Source organism: Mus musculus, chromosome 14, assembly GCF_000001635.26.
Source record: "Mus musculus strain C57BL/6J chromosome 14, GRCm38.p6 C57BL/6J".
Taxonomy (NCBI): Eukaryota; Metazoa; Chordata; class Mammalia; order Rodentia; family Muridae; genus Mus; species Mus musculus.
In genome coordinates, this window is record NC_000080.6 from 28,961,002 (window position 1) to 28,973,526 (window position 12,525).

The window sequence follows — 12,525 nt, forward strand, 5'->3', positions numbered from 1 at the left end:
GTGGTTCTCACAAACAAAGTGGGCTCACACTGGCTAACACAAGGTCCCCAAGATGACTGGGGACCTTGTAAAACTCCACTAGCTCTTGAGACAAAACATGAATCAAGGGCAGGCATGCGATATGCGGCCTGGAGTCAGTGTTTGAGACGGAGGCAGGCCGCCCAGATGAGGAAGACCAAGACAGCCATTGCAGTTGTTGCAGCAGCATTGTGAGATTAACCGAGTGGTCTGTCAGAGTCTTCATGTTCCTGCAATACAGAAAGTTTGGCCCTGAAACACTGGTTCCAGCCATTCTGTCTCCTCGGTCCCTTCAATGTCACCTCTGACAAAGCATACTTCGGTGGAAGTGGCTAGGCCAACAGGAAGCCAGGGAACCATTACATTCATTCCAGGAGCTGCTATGCTTCAGGCTTCGCTGAGGCAGTCGGCACGAAAGGAGATCAGTCATCCAAGCAGAACACGCTTCTCCTTTCTCACTCCCTCAACTCTGAGTTTGGGTTGTGGGCTGGAATGTAACAGGATCACTGGAGAGTGGGAAAGCTCCTAGCTCCCTAAGAGCCAGAGGGAAGAAGACTCTCCAGTTTTCATTCTACCTTGATGACTCACCACTTAGAAAGTGATTTCAATCACAAAGGATTCTGGATAAACAGGGGTACAGCTTCTGCAGGGGGTGGAGGAGGATGAAAAGTCTAGGCACAGAAACAAAGAAAACCACCACTACCGCCTGCCAAAACACACACACACACACACATTGGACATAGTAACAGAGAAAGGGAAAAGAAGGAGACAGGATGGGGAAATAGGTGACAGACATACTGTCTATGGACAGTTCAAAAACACTAAAATTATTTGCCCACAGCCCATTTCCCTGTAAACTATAGGCCAAGGACATCCATGTTGGTTACTTCTAGTTTCAAGCAGAATTAGGTGCATGAAGAACAAGGGAGCCCTGGCCCTCCCAAAAACCACAAGAATATTTGATAAGAATGAAAATCCGAGGGCAAACCCTCAAGTCCCTGGCACTTGATCAACAACACTACTCTCATATCCTGCAGTGAAGACGGATGTTGTACCTGGTTCCTAACTGCCATGGAGTCCTTGGGTCCCACATGGAATGTTGTCATTGGGGCAAGCTTACAATTTCAGAGGCTTCATCCATCATTGTCATAGACTGAGCATTGCAGCATAAAGGCCAACATGGTCCTGGGGACAGAGCCCAGGGATTTACACTTTGATCCACAAGCAGCAATGAGACCGGCTATGTGTCACCCTGGGTGTAGCTTGAGCATATGAGACCGCAAAGCCCAATTCCAAAGTGACACCCTTCTTCCAATAAGGCCACACTTCCTAATAGTGCCACTTCCTATAGGCCCAGCATTTAAACACATGAGCCTATGGCCATTCCTATTTAAACCACCACAAACTTGTTTAGTGTTGGCTTCCATCTTCCTGGTTCCAATATCCTCCAAGTTACACTTGTCCTTTACAATTGGCACTTCATAGCTAAGCTGTAGTAGCCCAACTTACTGGGACTCAAGAGGATCCTTTTCAGGTGGGAAGGGAAAGAGATGAGCTAGTAGGCGAGAGACCAGGTTTCTTTGATAATCTGCTAAAGATTCCGTCGTGGCTGCCCTTCCTGAGATGAAGCTTGAGCCTTCTTCCCTCTGTCTGTATAGCTGGTGTTTTGCTCTAGTTAGCATGGGGGATCCTAGAGCAGCAGTTTTCAAACTGTGGGTTGGGACCCCTTGTGCGTGAGTTTGTCAAATGACTCTTTCACAGAGATTACATATCAGATATTCTACCTATCCAGTATTTACATTATGATTCATAACAGTAGCAAAATTACAATTATGAAGCAGCAACAGAAATAATTTTATGGTTGGGGGTCACCACAACATAAAGAACTATATTAAAGGGTAGCCACATTAGGAAGGTTGAAGGACCCACTGGGGTGCCTGGGAGGGAAATCACCTTCAAAGATTGATTCCCATCATACCTGTTTTGGTTTGAAAGTGAAATGTCTCCCACAGGCTCATATGCTTGGACGTGTGGTTCACAGCTGATGACACTGTTTGAGAGTTCTGGTCTAGCTGGGACATGAAGCCTAGGTAGTAGGGTGCCAGGTGTGGGCCATGAGGGGTATAGCCCTACATTGCTTTCTGGTCTAGCAAGGTATGCATACAATGTACTGTGAACCATCTTCACCAGATTTGCATCCAGAATGCCTCCCCTGCCATGTGGACTGAAGCCACCAACACATGGCCATATGACTGTTAAGTATTCTATCCCAGTGGTGAGGAAAATAGCTGATACAACTCACTAACAGGTGGAGGCACAGTACTAGAAGACAAGGAGATCGGAGGCCTTTCTAAGCAGAAAGGAATCAACGTGAGAGAGGAGGAAGAGAAGGCAGTGATGGCACAGACCTTTAATCCCAGCACTTGGGAGGCAGAGGTGGGTAGATCTCTGAATTCAAGGTCATCCTGGTCTACAGAGAGAGTTCCAGGACAGCCAGGGCTACACAGAGAAATCCTGTTTCAAAAAATAAAAACAAAAACAGAAAGACAGACAGACAGATGGAGGGAAGGAAGGAACAAAGAAAGGATAAAAGAAGGAATAGAGGACATGGAATATGGCAGCATCTTATGCACTAGCCCTCATCTTGGCTTAGTGATGTCAGCCATATGTCTGTGTATATGTTGCCCTATACTGACAACCAGAGTATCCCAAGCTTCAGAGCACAGGCTATAATACAAATATACCTTCAAGTTGGGGACATATCTTACATCATCTCATTCAGCTCTTGTTTATGGCTATTTGAGGACTTTATGGTCTACATTTTGCTAAAAGGAAAAAAAATGATTTCAAGTGAAAGCTGCAAAACCTCAGGCAACTCCTATGCAGGAGCCATGAGACTGGCGCCTGGGCGCTTTTTACTTGGTGGTTCAGTGGTTTGATTCAGGCAACTCCTACACAGGAGACTTGAGATTGGTGCCTGGGTACTTTTTGCTCAGTGGTTCTTGACACTGGCTTTGAGCAGTGACAGGCTACACCTGAGAACCACACAAAGGCACGTATGATGCACACATGCTGGGGCTCCTTTCCCCCACCAATGTAAGATGATTCTCTTGGGATGAACTCTGAGCAGAGCTGTGCATGCTTACATGACTTGCTTTACCCATGTCAGACACTGAAGTTTAAAAGTCCTGACGCCTCTTGTCAGCCTTCAAGGTATACAGTGGAATCCCAGAATTCCCATTAAGCCATCAATAAGATATCTGTGGTTTGATACCTTCATGAAGAGCTAATGTTACCTTCTTAGGCAACAGCTCCCCAGTGCATCCAGGTCCCTAGTGAGGAAGGAAGTTAGATACCGAGAGACTGAGAGACCTGTGCATAGCTACATGGTTGCAAATCTATTGCTCAACATGAAGCCTTGCTTTAACACCATGAAGGATTTGGAACCTGTCAGGCATGATACCTTATGCCAATAATCCCAGCACTAAGAAAGGAGAAACAAACAAACCAAAACCTCCCTCAACCTTTCCTACAGGTGCCTATTATTTATTAAATAAATATAATTGATATAAAATAAATAATTTGCATTATATAAATATAATATATAAAAAAATAATTTGCATTAGCATCCTTGGAAGTTGGACTGGGGGAGAAGGAGACCTATGAATTCTAGTACAGTTAGTTGCAAAAGGGACAAGGTCATGGCTGATGACAGAGAGATACAGAGCATCTATTCTGAAAAATGCAAGTGTAAGGCTTTTACTAGACAGGTGCTTAAGTGGAAAAGAAAACAGACAGCACAAGCCACCCCCAGTGAGTCACCAGTCAGGGAGCCCACTTACTATCGGTAATAAGATCAAAAACATATTTGAAGTTCTCTGTTTGCAACACAAAAAAAGCAGAGCTGTCACAGAGTGACACATGAGATAAAGAAAAGTACAGCCTGCGGGCATGGCAGGTCAGAGGATTTGTCAATTTCAACTGAGTGATCTCCTCACTCAGCTGGTCTCCCACCCTGCAAAGTCTGCTCTCCAGATAAGACACTGCTGAGCCAACACCTTCCTTTACCTCTGCACACTGCTAGATGCACACATAGCACAGCACTGCTGTAGACAGGTCAAGGGAAGAGGGCAGAGAAGTCTGTGTCCACACTACAGGATGCTGGAGTCTTATTTCCACACTACAGAATGCTGGAACTCAGCTCTGTTACAAAGGCATGGGCTAAGTTCTTGGTCATTCCAAGTCTGAACATCTCCATCTACAGAATAAATGTGTGATATATTTATCCTTGAGGCTGCCCCCCCCCCCCGGACTTGTAGCCTGAATCAGCCCTTTACTTATTCAGGCTCAGACTTGCTTAGATGCACTGCTGACATGTGCCTACAAACTCTTGAGCAAAGGTCTAACATCTCTAGTTCATCCTTGGCTACTGGGTCACTGGTCCTGTTTCATGATGTTGTTGGAAGGTTCTAAGAACAACGATCTGTGTGGGACAGGGGGTGCATACCTATAATCTTAGTACTTTGGAAGATGGCTTCAAGAGCAGTGTGGGCAGCTACACTGTAAAATGAGGAGGAAGGAGAGAGGAAAGGAATGAGGGAGAGAAAAGGAGAGGAAGGATAAATGGATAATAACATTTATTTTTAGAGGAAAATAACAATAAATTATTTTTAATTTTTATTATATTAAATAATACTACAATATAATTATATAATAATTTTCTTATTTTTTCTTTTTTTGCCTGCCTTTCTTCTAGGCAGGCAAAAGAAAGAAAGAAAGAAAGAAAGAAAGAAAGAAAGAAAGAAAGAAAGAAAGAAAGGGAGGGAAGAAGGAAGGGAGGGAGGGAGGGAGGGAGGGAGGGAGGGAGGGAGGGAGAAAGAGACAGAGAGAGAAAGAAAGAAAGAAAGAGAGAGAGAGAGAAAGAGAGAGAGAGAGAAAGAGAGAAAGAAAGAAAGGAAGGAAGAAAGGAAGGGGAGAAAGAGAAGACAGACAGACAGAAGGAAGATGGTGGTCCAACCCAGCTCAGCTGTGGCAAGTATTTAAAAAAAGAAAAGATGGCCATTTTCTACTCCTTTTTTCTTTATCTCCCACATTACTGATGCATCTGTTCTTGGCTCCTGGTTCTTAGATCATAGAGAAGCAGGTGGGATATATTCAGGCCAAAGACTCAGCTAAAGTAACTAATAGCAATGAGTTTGGCCCTTAAAGGATTTCGTAGGCTTGCTGTCTTACAAGTCTTGAAAACAGTTTAATTATTCACTGAAATCAACCCCCCCCAAAAAAAATCATAGACTCAAGAAGTGGAGATTATTTTCTTCTGATGGAGCTGCTGTGTACCATGGCCATTGGGCCACCAGACAAGTGGGCAAAACAGTCAGAGCCAAGAAAGACCCATTGCCATTTAGGTAAGTATAGTGTCAGAGTTTTGCATTACTGCAACCAAATACTGAGAAAAGTAAATTAGTGGGTGAAGGATTTATTTTAGCTCATGGCTTTAGAAAGTTCAGTCCAGCATGGTGGGGAGGGTATGATGGAGTGGACCAGTTCATATGACAAGAGCCAGAAAGCACAGTAAAGGAATACAGGATGGAGCCAGGGAAAGTTAGGTCTCCAAGCAACATAACTCCAATGGCCTACTTGCTCCTATCCTCCCACTCGTTAGCAGCCAAAAACAGTGGTGCCTGTTATGAATCAATCAAGGGATGAATTCACTGGCTAGGACAGAACCCTCATAATATCTCTAGAAACACCCACAGAGACACTCAGGGAAGCCTTCAGCAATTTCCTAGGTGATAGTTAACTTGTTAAAGTTGAACCTAAACAATTATAGAAACCATTTCTCCCCAGATGTGGGAGCTGCAAGGTCTAACCTGGGAAATAGCAGAAGGTAAAACTGGTGGAGGGATGGGAGGTGTCTGACTTCCAGCTCACTGCTGGAGAGGACCTTGTCTCAAGTGAATGATAATCATTGAAGGATAGAGGTTGATCTAAAGGAGAATCCTTGTGCCAACAGCAGCATCCAAGGTATCAAAGAGAAAGGCAAGCTAGACACACTGCCCTTTGTCCTACCAAAGCAGACCATGCCTCCAAAGTAATGTGATTCAGCTTGCAGGAGGTGGGGTTGGGGGGAGGGTCTGTCCCAGAGGCCCAGAAGTTTCCTCTATCTCCTTTCACTGTTTCTAAGATCCATAACTCTTCCCAAATGGAAGAGTTGTCAGTCTTATTTTTCCAGAAAATAAGGAATGGGGGATGGGTATGGGCACCTGATGGAGAAAGGGTATTGGTACCCATGTCTACTTTCAAGTGTCAAGAGCCATCAGAAGGTGTCAGAAAGGCTCTATCAACTGGTGCTACACACAAAGCCATGGCTGAGCCAAGATCAACAACCATCACAGCAGCAGCTAGAAACTCCTGAGCCTTCAGTAGACAGTAGGCATGGGTTGAGTACATCACACTCATTTTTATCTCACCAGCACTGGCCACCCTTGGGTGTGACTCATAATCATCTTCATGTTCCACACAGGAACTCAGGCTTTGCAAAGTCAGTTGACATATTCTAAGTTAAGCAGCTAGTCAATGTTGGAGTCTAGCTTTGACCTTAGTGTGTGTGTGTCTCCAAAATCCATCTCTTCATTGCTCCTCTGGTCCCAGGGATGGGGGCCTCTGACAAAGCATATGAGGTCTGCCATGTAGCTCCCGGAGGCATCAGTTGCTGTCCTAACCCAATCAGGCCTGTAGCCATTTCCTTTTCTCAACGAGGCTGGCTAGAGCGACAATAAAAGCAAGTTCTAGATTCATGCCAACCATACTTATCCCACATCAAAGAGGAGACCAAACCCTTAAAATCCCAGTATAAGTTTTCTCTTTCTCCCACCAATGTAAAGCAAACATCCAAGAAAAAAGGGGGGGGGGGTAAGGAGCAGTTGTTAAAGAAGTTGAAAAATATACTTTTAAATGAGAAACACATGTATGATTAGTCTTCATCTTGTGTCTCCTGACCCTCAGAGTTGAGAAACAAGTTGACGTTGCACAAATGTGTACAATGATAGAAATGTAGACAGAAATGACTGTGCTCTGATAGCTGACCATCCACCCAGGAACTGATTTGGGAAGCTTGTAGAAAATCACAGGAAATTGTAGAACAGCTCAAAGCCAGGCCTGGGTGAGAAAGAACCCTGTCAAGCTAGATATCCTGGATTCACTGAGCTGGAATCAGGCAGGGAAACATATCCGTATGGCAAGCCTCCAGGTATGAGAGCATCAGAGATGGCCGAAATGCTGACCACCTGACACATTTATAGCATTTTTTCCCTACACTGTCACAAATAAGCTATGGAGGTTCAAAGACTGGCTCATCCTTTTGTAATTCCCTGCTGTTAGCACAGTGCTCAGTTTCTCTTGCTGACTGCCTTAAGCCACAGGAAATGTCATGAAGTAACCTGGCATGGAGGTGCCATGGATCTCATAAGAAAGCTACAGGGCCATCCCTATACCTCCTGCTATTATATACTTAAGAGCCTCAAATACATCCAAGGAAGCTCTACTTCAAAGGTCCCTGTTATTTCTGGGAGGACAAGAGCAGGAACAACTCCTAAAGAGGCCCTGAAACTCACCCCAGGCTTTCCTCACAGACCTTAGTGTCCCGGAAGCATGGCTGGTATAGCCTTGAAGAACGTGGGGCCAAGGAAAAGCTTTCCTACCCCTGCCCGTTACCTATGACATTCAGCTGCATCCATGTTTCTACCAGTAGACTTCAGTGGTATGGTCAGGAGAAGACTGAGGAAGCTTCTCTTCATTTTAAAAAATTGTATTAATAAGTCTCAAAATACTACCATCTATTCCCAAGCTCCCAACTGCCAAGGAGTGCCTCCCCTGACTTGTGGGACAAATCTGTCCCCAATTTCTGCTCAGGCAGAAACTTTCCCCTTCCTTGGAGACAGAATCAACAGACTCTGCTGACTCTCATTTCAGTCCTGCCCTCTGATCTACCCAGTGCTGAACATACAGAGAACTTGTGATGACCAGTACCCATGCACAGAGTTCAACAAGTGGGATTGGCTCCTGGTCAGTTCAGGCTTGTATCATTTGATCTTGGTCTATCTTACTTAGGTAAACTGAGAGCACCATCCAATCCTTACCTTTTAAAGGAACCCATTGTTAACAACTTGTTCATGACAGCTCCTTCCACCTCACCAAAAAAATCTCCAGTCTGTAGGGAAAACAAGAAGGCACATGAGGAAGGGCAGAGGCAGCAGAGAAGAAAAGCGGGCAGGTGTGTGTGTGTGTGTGTGTTTGCGTGTATATGAGAGAGAGAGAGAGAAGAGAGAGAGAGGGAGAGAGGGAGCATATGTATCTACTAGCTGAAGGAAAGCAGAGGCAGGTTTTTAAGATTCCTGTTACAAAAAACTGGGAATGGCTGAAACAGTCACAGCAGCTGTGGGGTTACAAAACCAGTGAGCAGATGGGGATGTCTCCACAATAAATGGGGGATGTTGCATAACATGTGCTTAATGCAGAAACTAAAACACATGTGGGTACAAAGAGCGTGTGTGCGTGCACACACACACACACACACACACACACACATACATACTTGGACAGGCTAGGCATTAATCTGTACATAATCCCTTCTGATTAAAATGCTACTTCATACAGACAAAATGAGCCCCTGGAAGTGCTTCCTAAGCTATGATAAAAATAGTGGTCTATAATACCTAGATGATCTGCTCTCGGAACTAGAAGAGTCCATTTACTCAACCTTATAAAGTTCTTAAAACCAAAAATCCATCCTTTCTCAAAACCACCTTTCGAAGAATGTTCTAATTTTGTCTATGGGTTGTTAATATAGTAACCACGAATAAGACTGCACAGGTCCTTGGATAGACAACATAGCTAATCATATCTCTAATGGCTTATCCCTGGTGTTACCTTCAGGACATGGCTACACTAAAGCTTTGGCATGTCTAATTCTTGCTGTGATGAAATTTATAAACTTTGCATGGTGGAATGGAGGATTAACCTCCTCCTGCATGCTCTCGAGATTTTTGGAGTCACTGAGCTAGAAGTGTCCCAAGAGTGAGGGCACAGCACTGCAAAGAAGCTAGGTTTGCAGTAACAGCCTTCCTCTGCCAGCATCCCAGAATGAGCCAGTGCAGAGCTATAGAGAACCCCCATCTCAATTCTGGGTATATAGCTTGTGAGGGGAGGAAGGTGGTGTTACAATAAGAGAGGAAACACATTTATTCCTTAGGCAATGGGGTGGTAATGAAACCCCACTTTTATCAAGCTTAGCTTAGTGACCTTGATCATAACTTCCAGGGTTCATAGACAGTGAGGGAGGGGACGAGAGAGGAAGAGAGAGAGGGAGAGGGGAGAGGGAGGGAGGGAGGATGTTTCTGCACTTCAGCCAAAAGAAAGAAAGAAAGAAAGAAAGAAAGAAAGAAAGAAAGAAAGAAAGAAAGAAAGAAAGAAAGGAAGGAAGGAAGGAAGGAAGGAAGGAAGGAAGGAAGGAAGGAAGGAAGGAAAGGAAGGAAGGAAGGAAGGAAGGAAGGAAGGAAGGAAGGAAGAAAGAAAGAAAGAAAGAAAAAAGGAAAGAAAGAAAGAAAGAAATCAGGAAGAAGCCAAGAAGGAAGAAGGAAGAAGGAAGAAGGAAGGAAACATTCCCCTTATTGAACATCAAGCACTCCCTCCTTCAGGGGAACATGGAAATGCTCACACGTGCTCTAGGCATGTGCGGGTGCTATGAGCAAGAAGGGCACTTATATTTTATGTGTGTAAATATACCAGTGTCAATGGAACTGGTTGTTAGATAGAGAAGAATTATCCTAATTGGGGTGCAGGAAGCCAGACAACATCAAACAAGCCTGAGCCGAGCAGGCTGGCAGGATCCCTACTTCACAGAGGGAGAAAATTCTCCTGGAGAAGCCATGGCTTTCTGAGTAGCTTCCTGGCCAGGCTAGGGTTTACCATGGGAAGACAGGCACTCCACCTTTCCTGAGCCCAGAACCAAGTCTCATCTCGGCCCTGTGTGGCTAGGGTAGAATTACAGAGAGTCCTCCTGAGGAAGGACTTTGGGTTCTTGCCCCATAGGTTCTTCAGTCGCTCAATGTTCCTCTGGGTCAGATGGGCAGGTGTCCTTAGGCTGATGGCCTTTTCAGCTATCTTAGAGACTGGCTGTCTTTCATGGGCTCATTTATTTTATCCAGTGCTTCTAGTGGCCCAATGCTCAATGAGACTGTGCATGGGCATCAGCGTCTAGAGCACATTTAAACACTCTGGGGGAGAAGAACAGAAATATAGTTCAAGTCCTCATTTTCTGAAGTCACTCTTTCTAAAATGAACTCATCTCTATGCCTGGATCTCACAGAGCCATATAGAAAAAGATTGAACCATTTATTGAGCATGAATGGACCCACCAAACCATTGACTCCTGAAGCATTTCAGATGATTTTTAAAGAGAATTCGAGTGTGTATGGGTGTATGCATGAATGTTAACTATTAGGGGGAAACTCTCCTTAAAGTAGTCCAAACTCTTTAAAGCACCAATGCCCTTCAGGCAAAAATTCTTTTTTAAAAAAATCTGGTGTGTGTGTATGTGTGTGTGTGTGTGTGTGTGTGTGTGTGTGTGTGTGCATGCACTCGAGTGTGCTTGTGCACGCTCACACATGTGCACCTGTGTTTGCCACAGCATCAGAATTGCAAACAGGTCAACCTTAGGTGTTGATGGCTGCCCTTTACCTTGTAGAAACTGCCATTCTTTGTTGGTTACATGTGCAAACTTCCAGGACTTGCCTGTCTTTGTCTCGCATCTCAGACATGACTTGAGGTGCACATTGTGGCACCCAGCTTTACATTCTGGGTTCTGGTGATTTGAATTGAAGCAAGTTCTTTAGCCAGTGAACCTCACCTCAGCCTCATACAAAATTGCTTTTGTAGCCCAAACAACTCTGAGGCAAAGAACTCCATAAGTTTAACCTTTATGAGCACAGGAAGGCAGCTGGACTCAGACTCTCTGGCAGCGCTGAGGTGAGACATGTGGCTGTGGCATTCAGAGCGACATTTGATTTATAACATGCTTTTGCCTCTTATACATGGACCATCATCTCCAAGTCTTAACCCCATAGTTTGTCTCTACCCGGGGAACCCAGTGCCATCTGAATTATTCCTTTACATGGAGTTGGGGGTCTCCTCACTCACCTGTGTGTAGTCTTCAGACACCAGAATGAATCCGTTATTGTCTATAAGGTAACAGTTCACAGTCTAGAAAATCAGAACACACACTTTACTCTCAGGCCTCAGACTGCCTTTACATAGAACGATGTGTTTCCAGTCTCAGAGATGCCCCCCAATCCCTTTGCTGGGAAGGGGAGTTGAATCCCAGGAATTGAAAATACTTGTTGGCTCAGTGAGTTAGGGTCACGGTCACACTAACCCCAGGGTTGACTCTGCAAAACTCAGGACACTGAAGGAAGGAAACAAACAAGAGGAGTGACCTTGAAAGCCTGGCATCGGCATACAATGGATATGCCCAGAAAAGGCTGTATTAAAGTCTGTCTTGGGTTTTCTCTTTATGGGACCTGACTACTTCCCAGGAAGAAAGTGTTCAGAGGCCCCCAGGCTTTTATTTGGAGTGGCTGCAGTGCCGGCCATTTGGAAACCCAAATGCCAGCACAATGTCATTACTCTAATGATGTATTAATGAAAACACCGTGTCAGCTCAGGGGACCATCGGGGGACCAGGTAATACTTTTTAATTTGTTCATGGACTGAGGCATGGGGGAAGGGGTGGCCTTCTGTAAAAGGGGCCCCTCAGGCCTCCTAAAGGTTTTCAAACTGTGTTTTTAATTGGGAGCTGGATGTGGGGGCAGGGCTCCTAGCTTTTTGGTAGCTCAGACTTATAAATTGTAGGGAGCAAGGTAAGGCAAACAAACCTCTGCTTCCCCCACGATCCTTTAATCTCCTGTGAATGGCTTGCTACAGGCGAAGTTTTAATTACAGTGCTGTGGAGTTTAAACTTAAGGCTTAATTCCGTCCTTGATGTAACTCAGTTTCTATTTATTGCAGCTTTACATACCGACAGCAACGTTTAATTTGTAACATATCTTTACCCTAAGCTAAATTCCGCTTAGCTCCAGGCCACCATGGGGCTGGCATTTGCTGGGACACTGACCTAGACATGGGGGTTGGATTTTTGTCAGGCATGAAAGGACAGCAGTGAGGGTCAGAAAGATCTGGCTTATCTTCCTAGCCAAGGGCTGTCAGTGCTGGGGATTGGACAAAACATGAAAGTACTGCTACAGCTCTTTTTTGGGGGGTGGGGGTGGTGGTGGAATGGGGTGCAGAAGGTGAGGTTTCTACACAGGGTCTTTCTGTGTAATAGCTTTGGCTGTCCCGGAACTTGTTTTGTAGACCAGCTGTCTTTGAACTCATAGAAATCCGCCTGCCTCTGTCTCCCTGATTAAAGGCCTGTGCCACCACCTCCCAGTTTACCGCTAAAGCTCTTTAGAG

The 12,525-nt window shown here is 44.9% G+C and overlaps 1 protein-coding gene across 4 annotated transcripts in view; it reads right to left on the reverse strand.

The window, feature by feature from the left end:
- The window catches only part of Cacna2d3 (calcium channel, voltage-dependent, alpha2/delta subunit 3), an 817,833-nt gene that overhangs the window by 56,059 nt on the left and 749,249 nt on the right, over positions 1 to 12,525 (reverse strand). For all 4 annotated transcript variants that reach the window (NM_009785.1, XM_011244938.3, XM_006518486.4 and 1 more), the window contains 2 exons: positions 11,215 to 11,277; positions 8,157 to 8,227 (listed from right to left, as the gene is read on the reverse strand). In NM_009785.1, coding sequence (NP_033915.1) covers positions 8,157 to 8,227; positions 11,215 to 11,277 — 134 coding nt within the window. The remainder of the gene's footprint in view (positions 1 to 8,156; positions 8,228 to 11,214; positions 11,278 to 12,525) is intronic.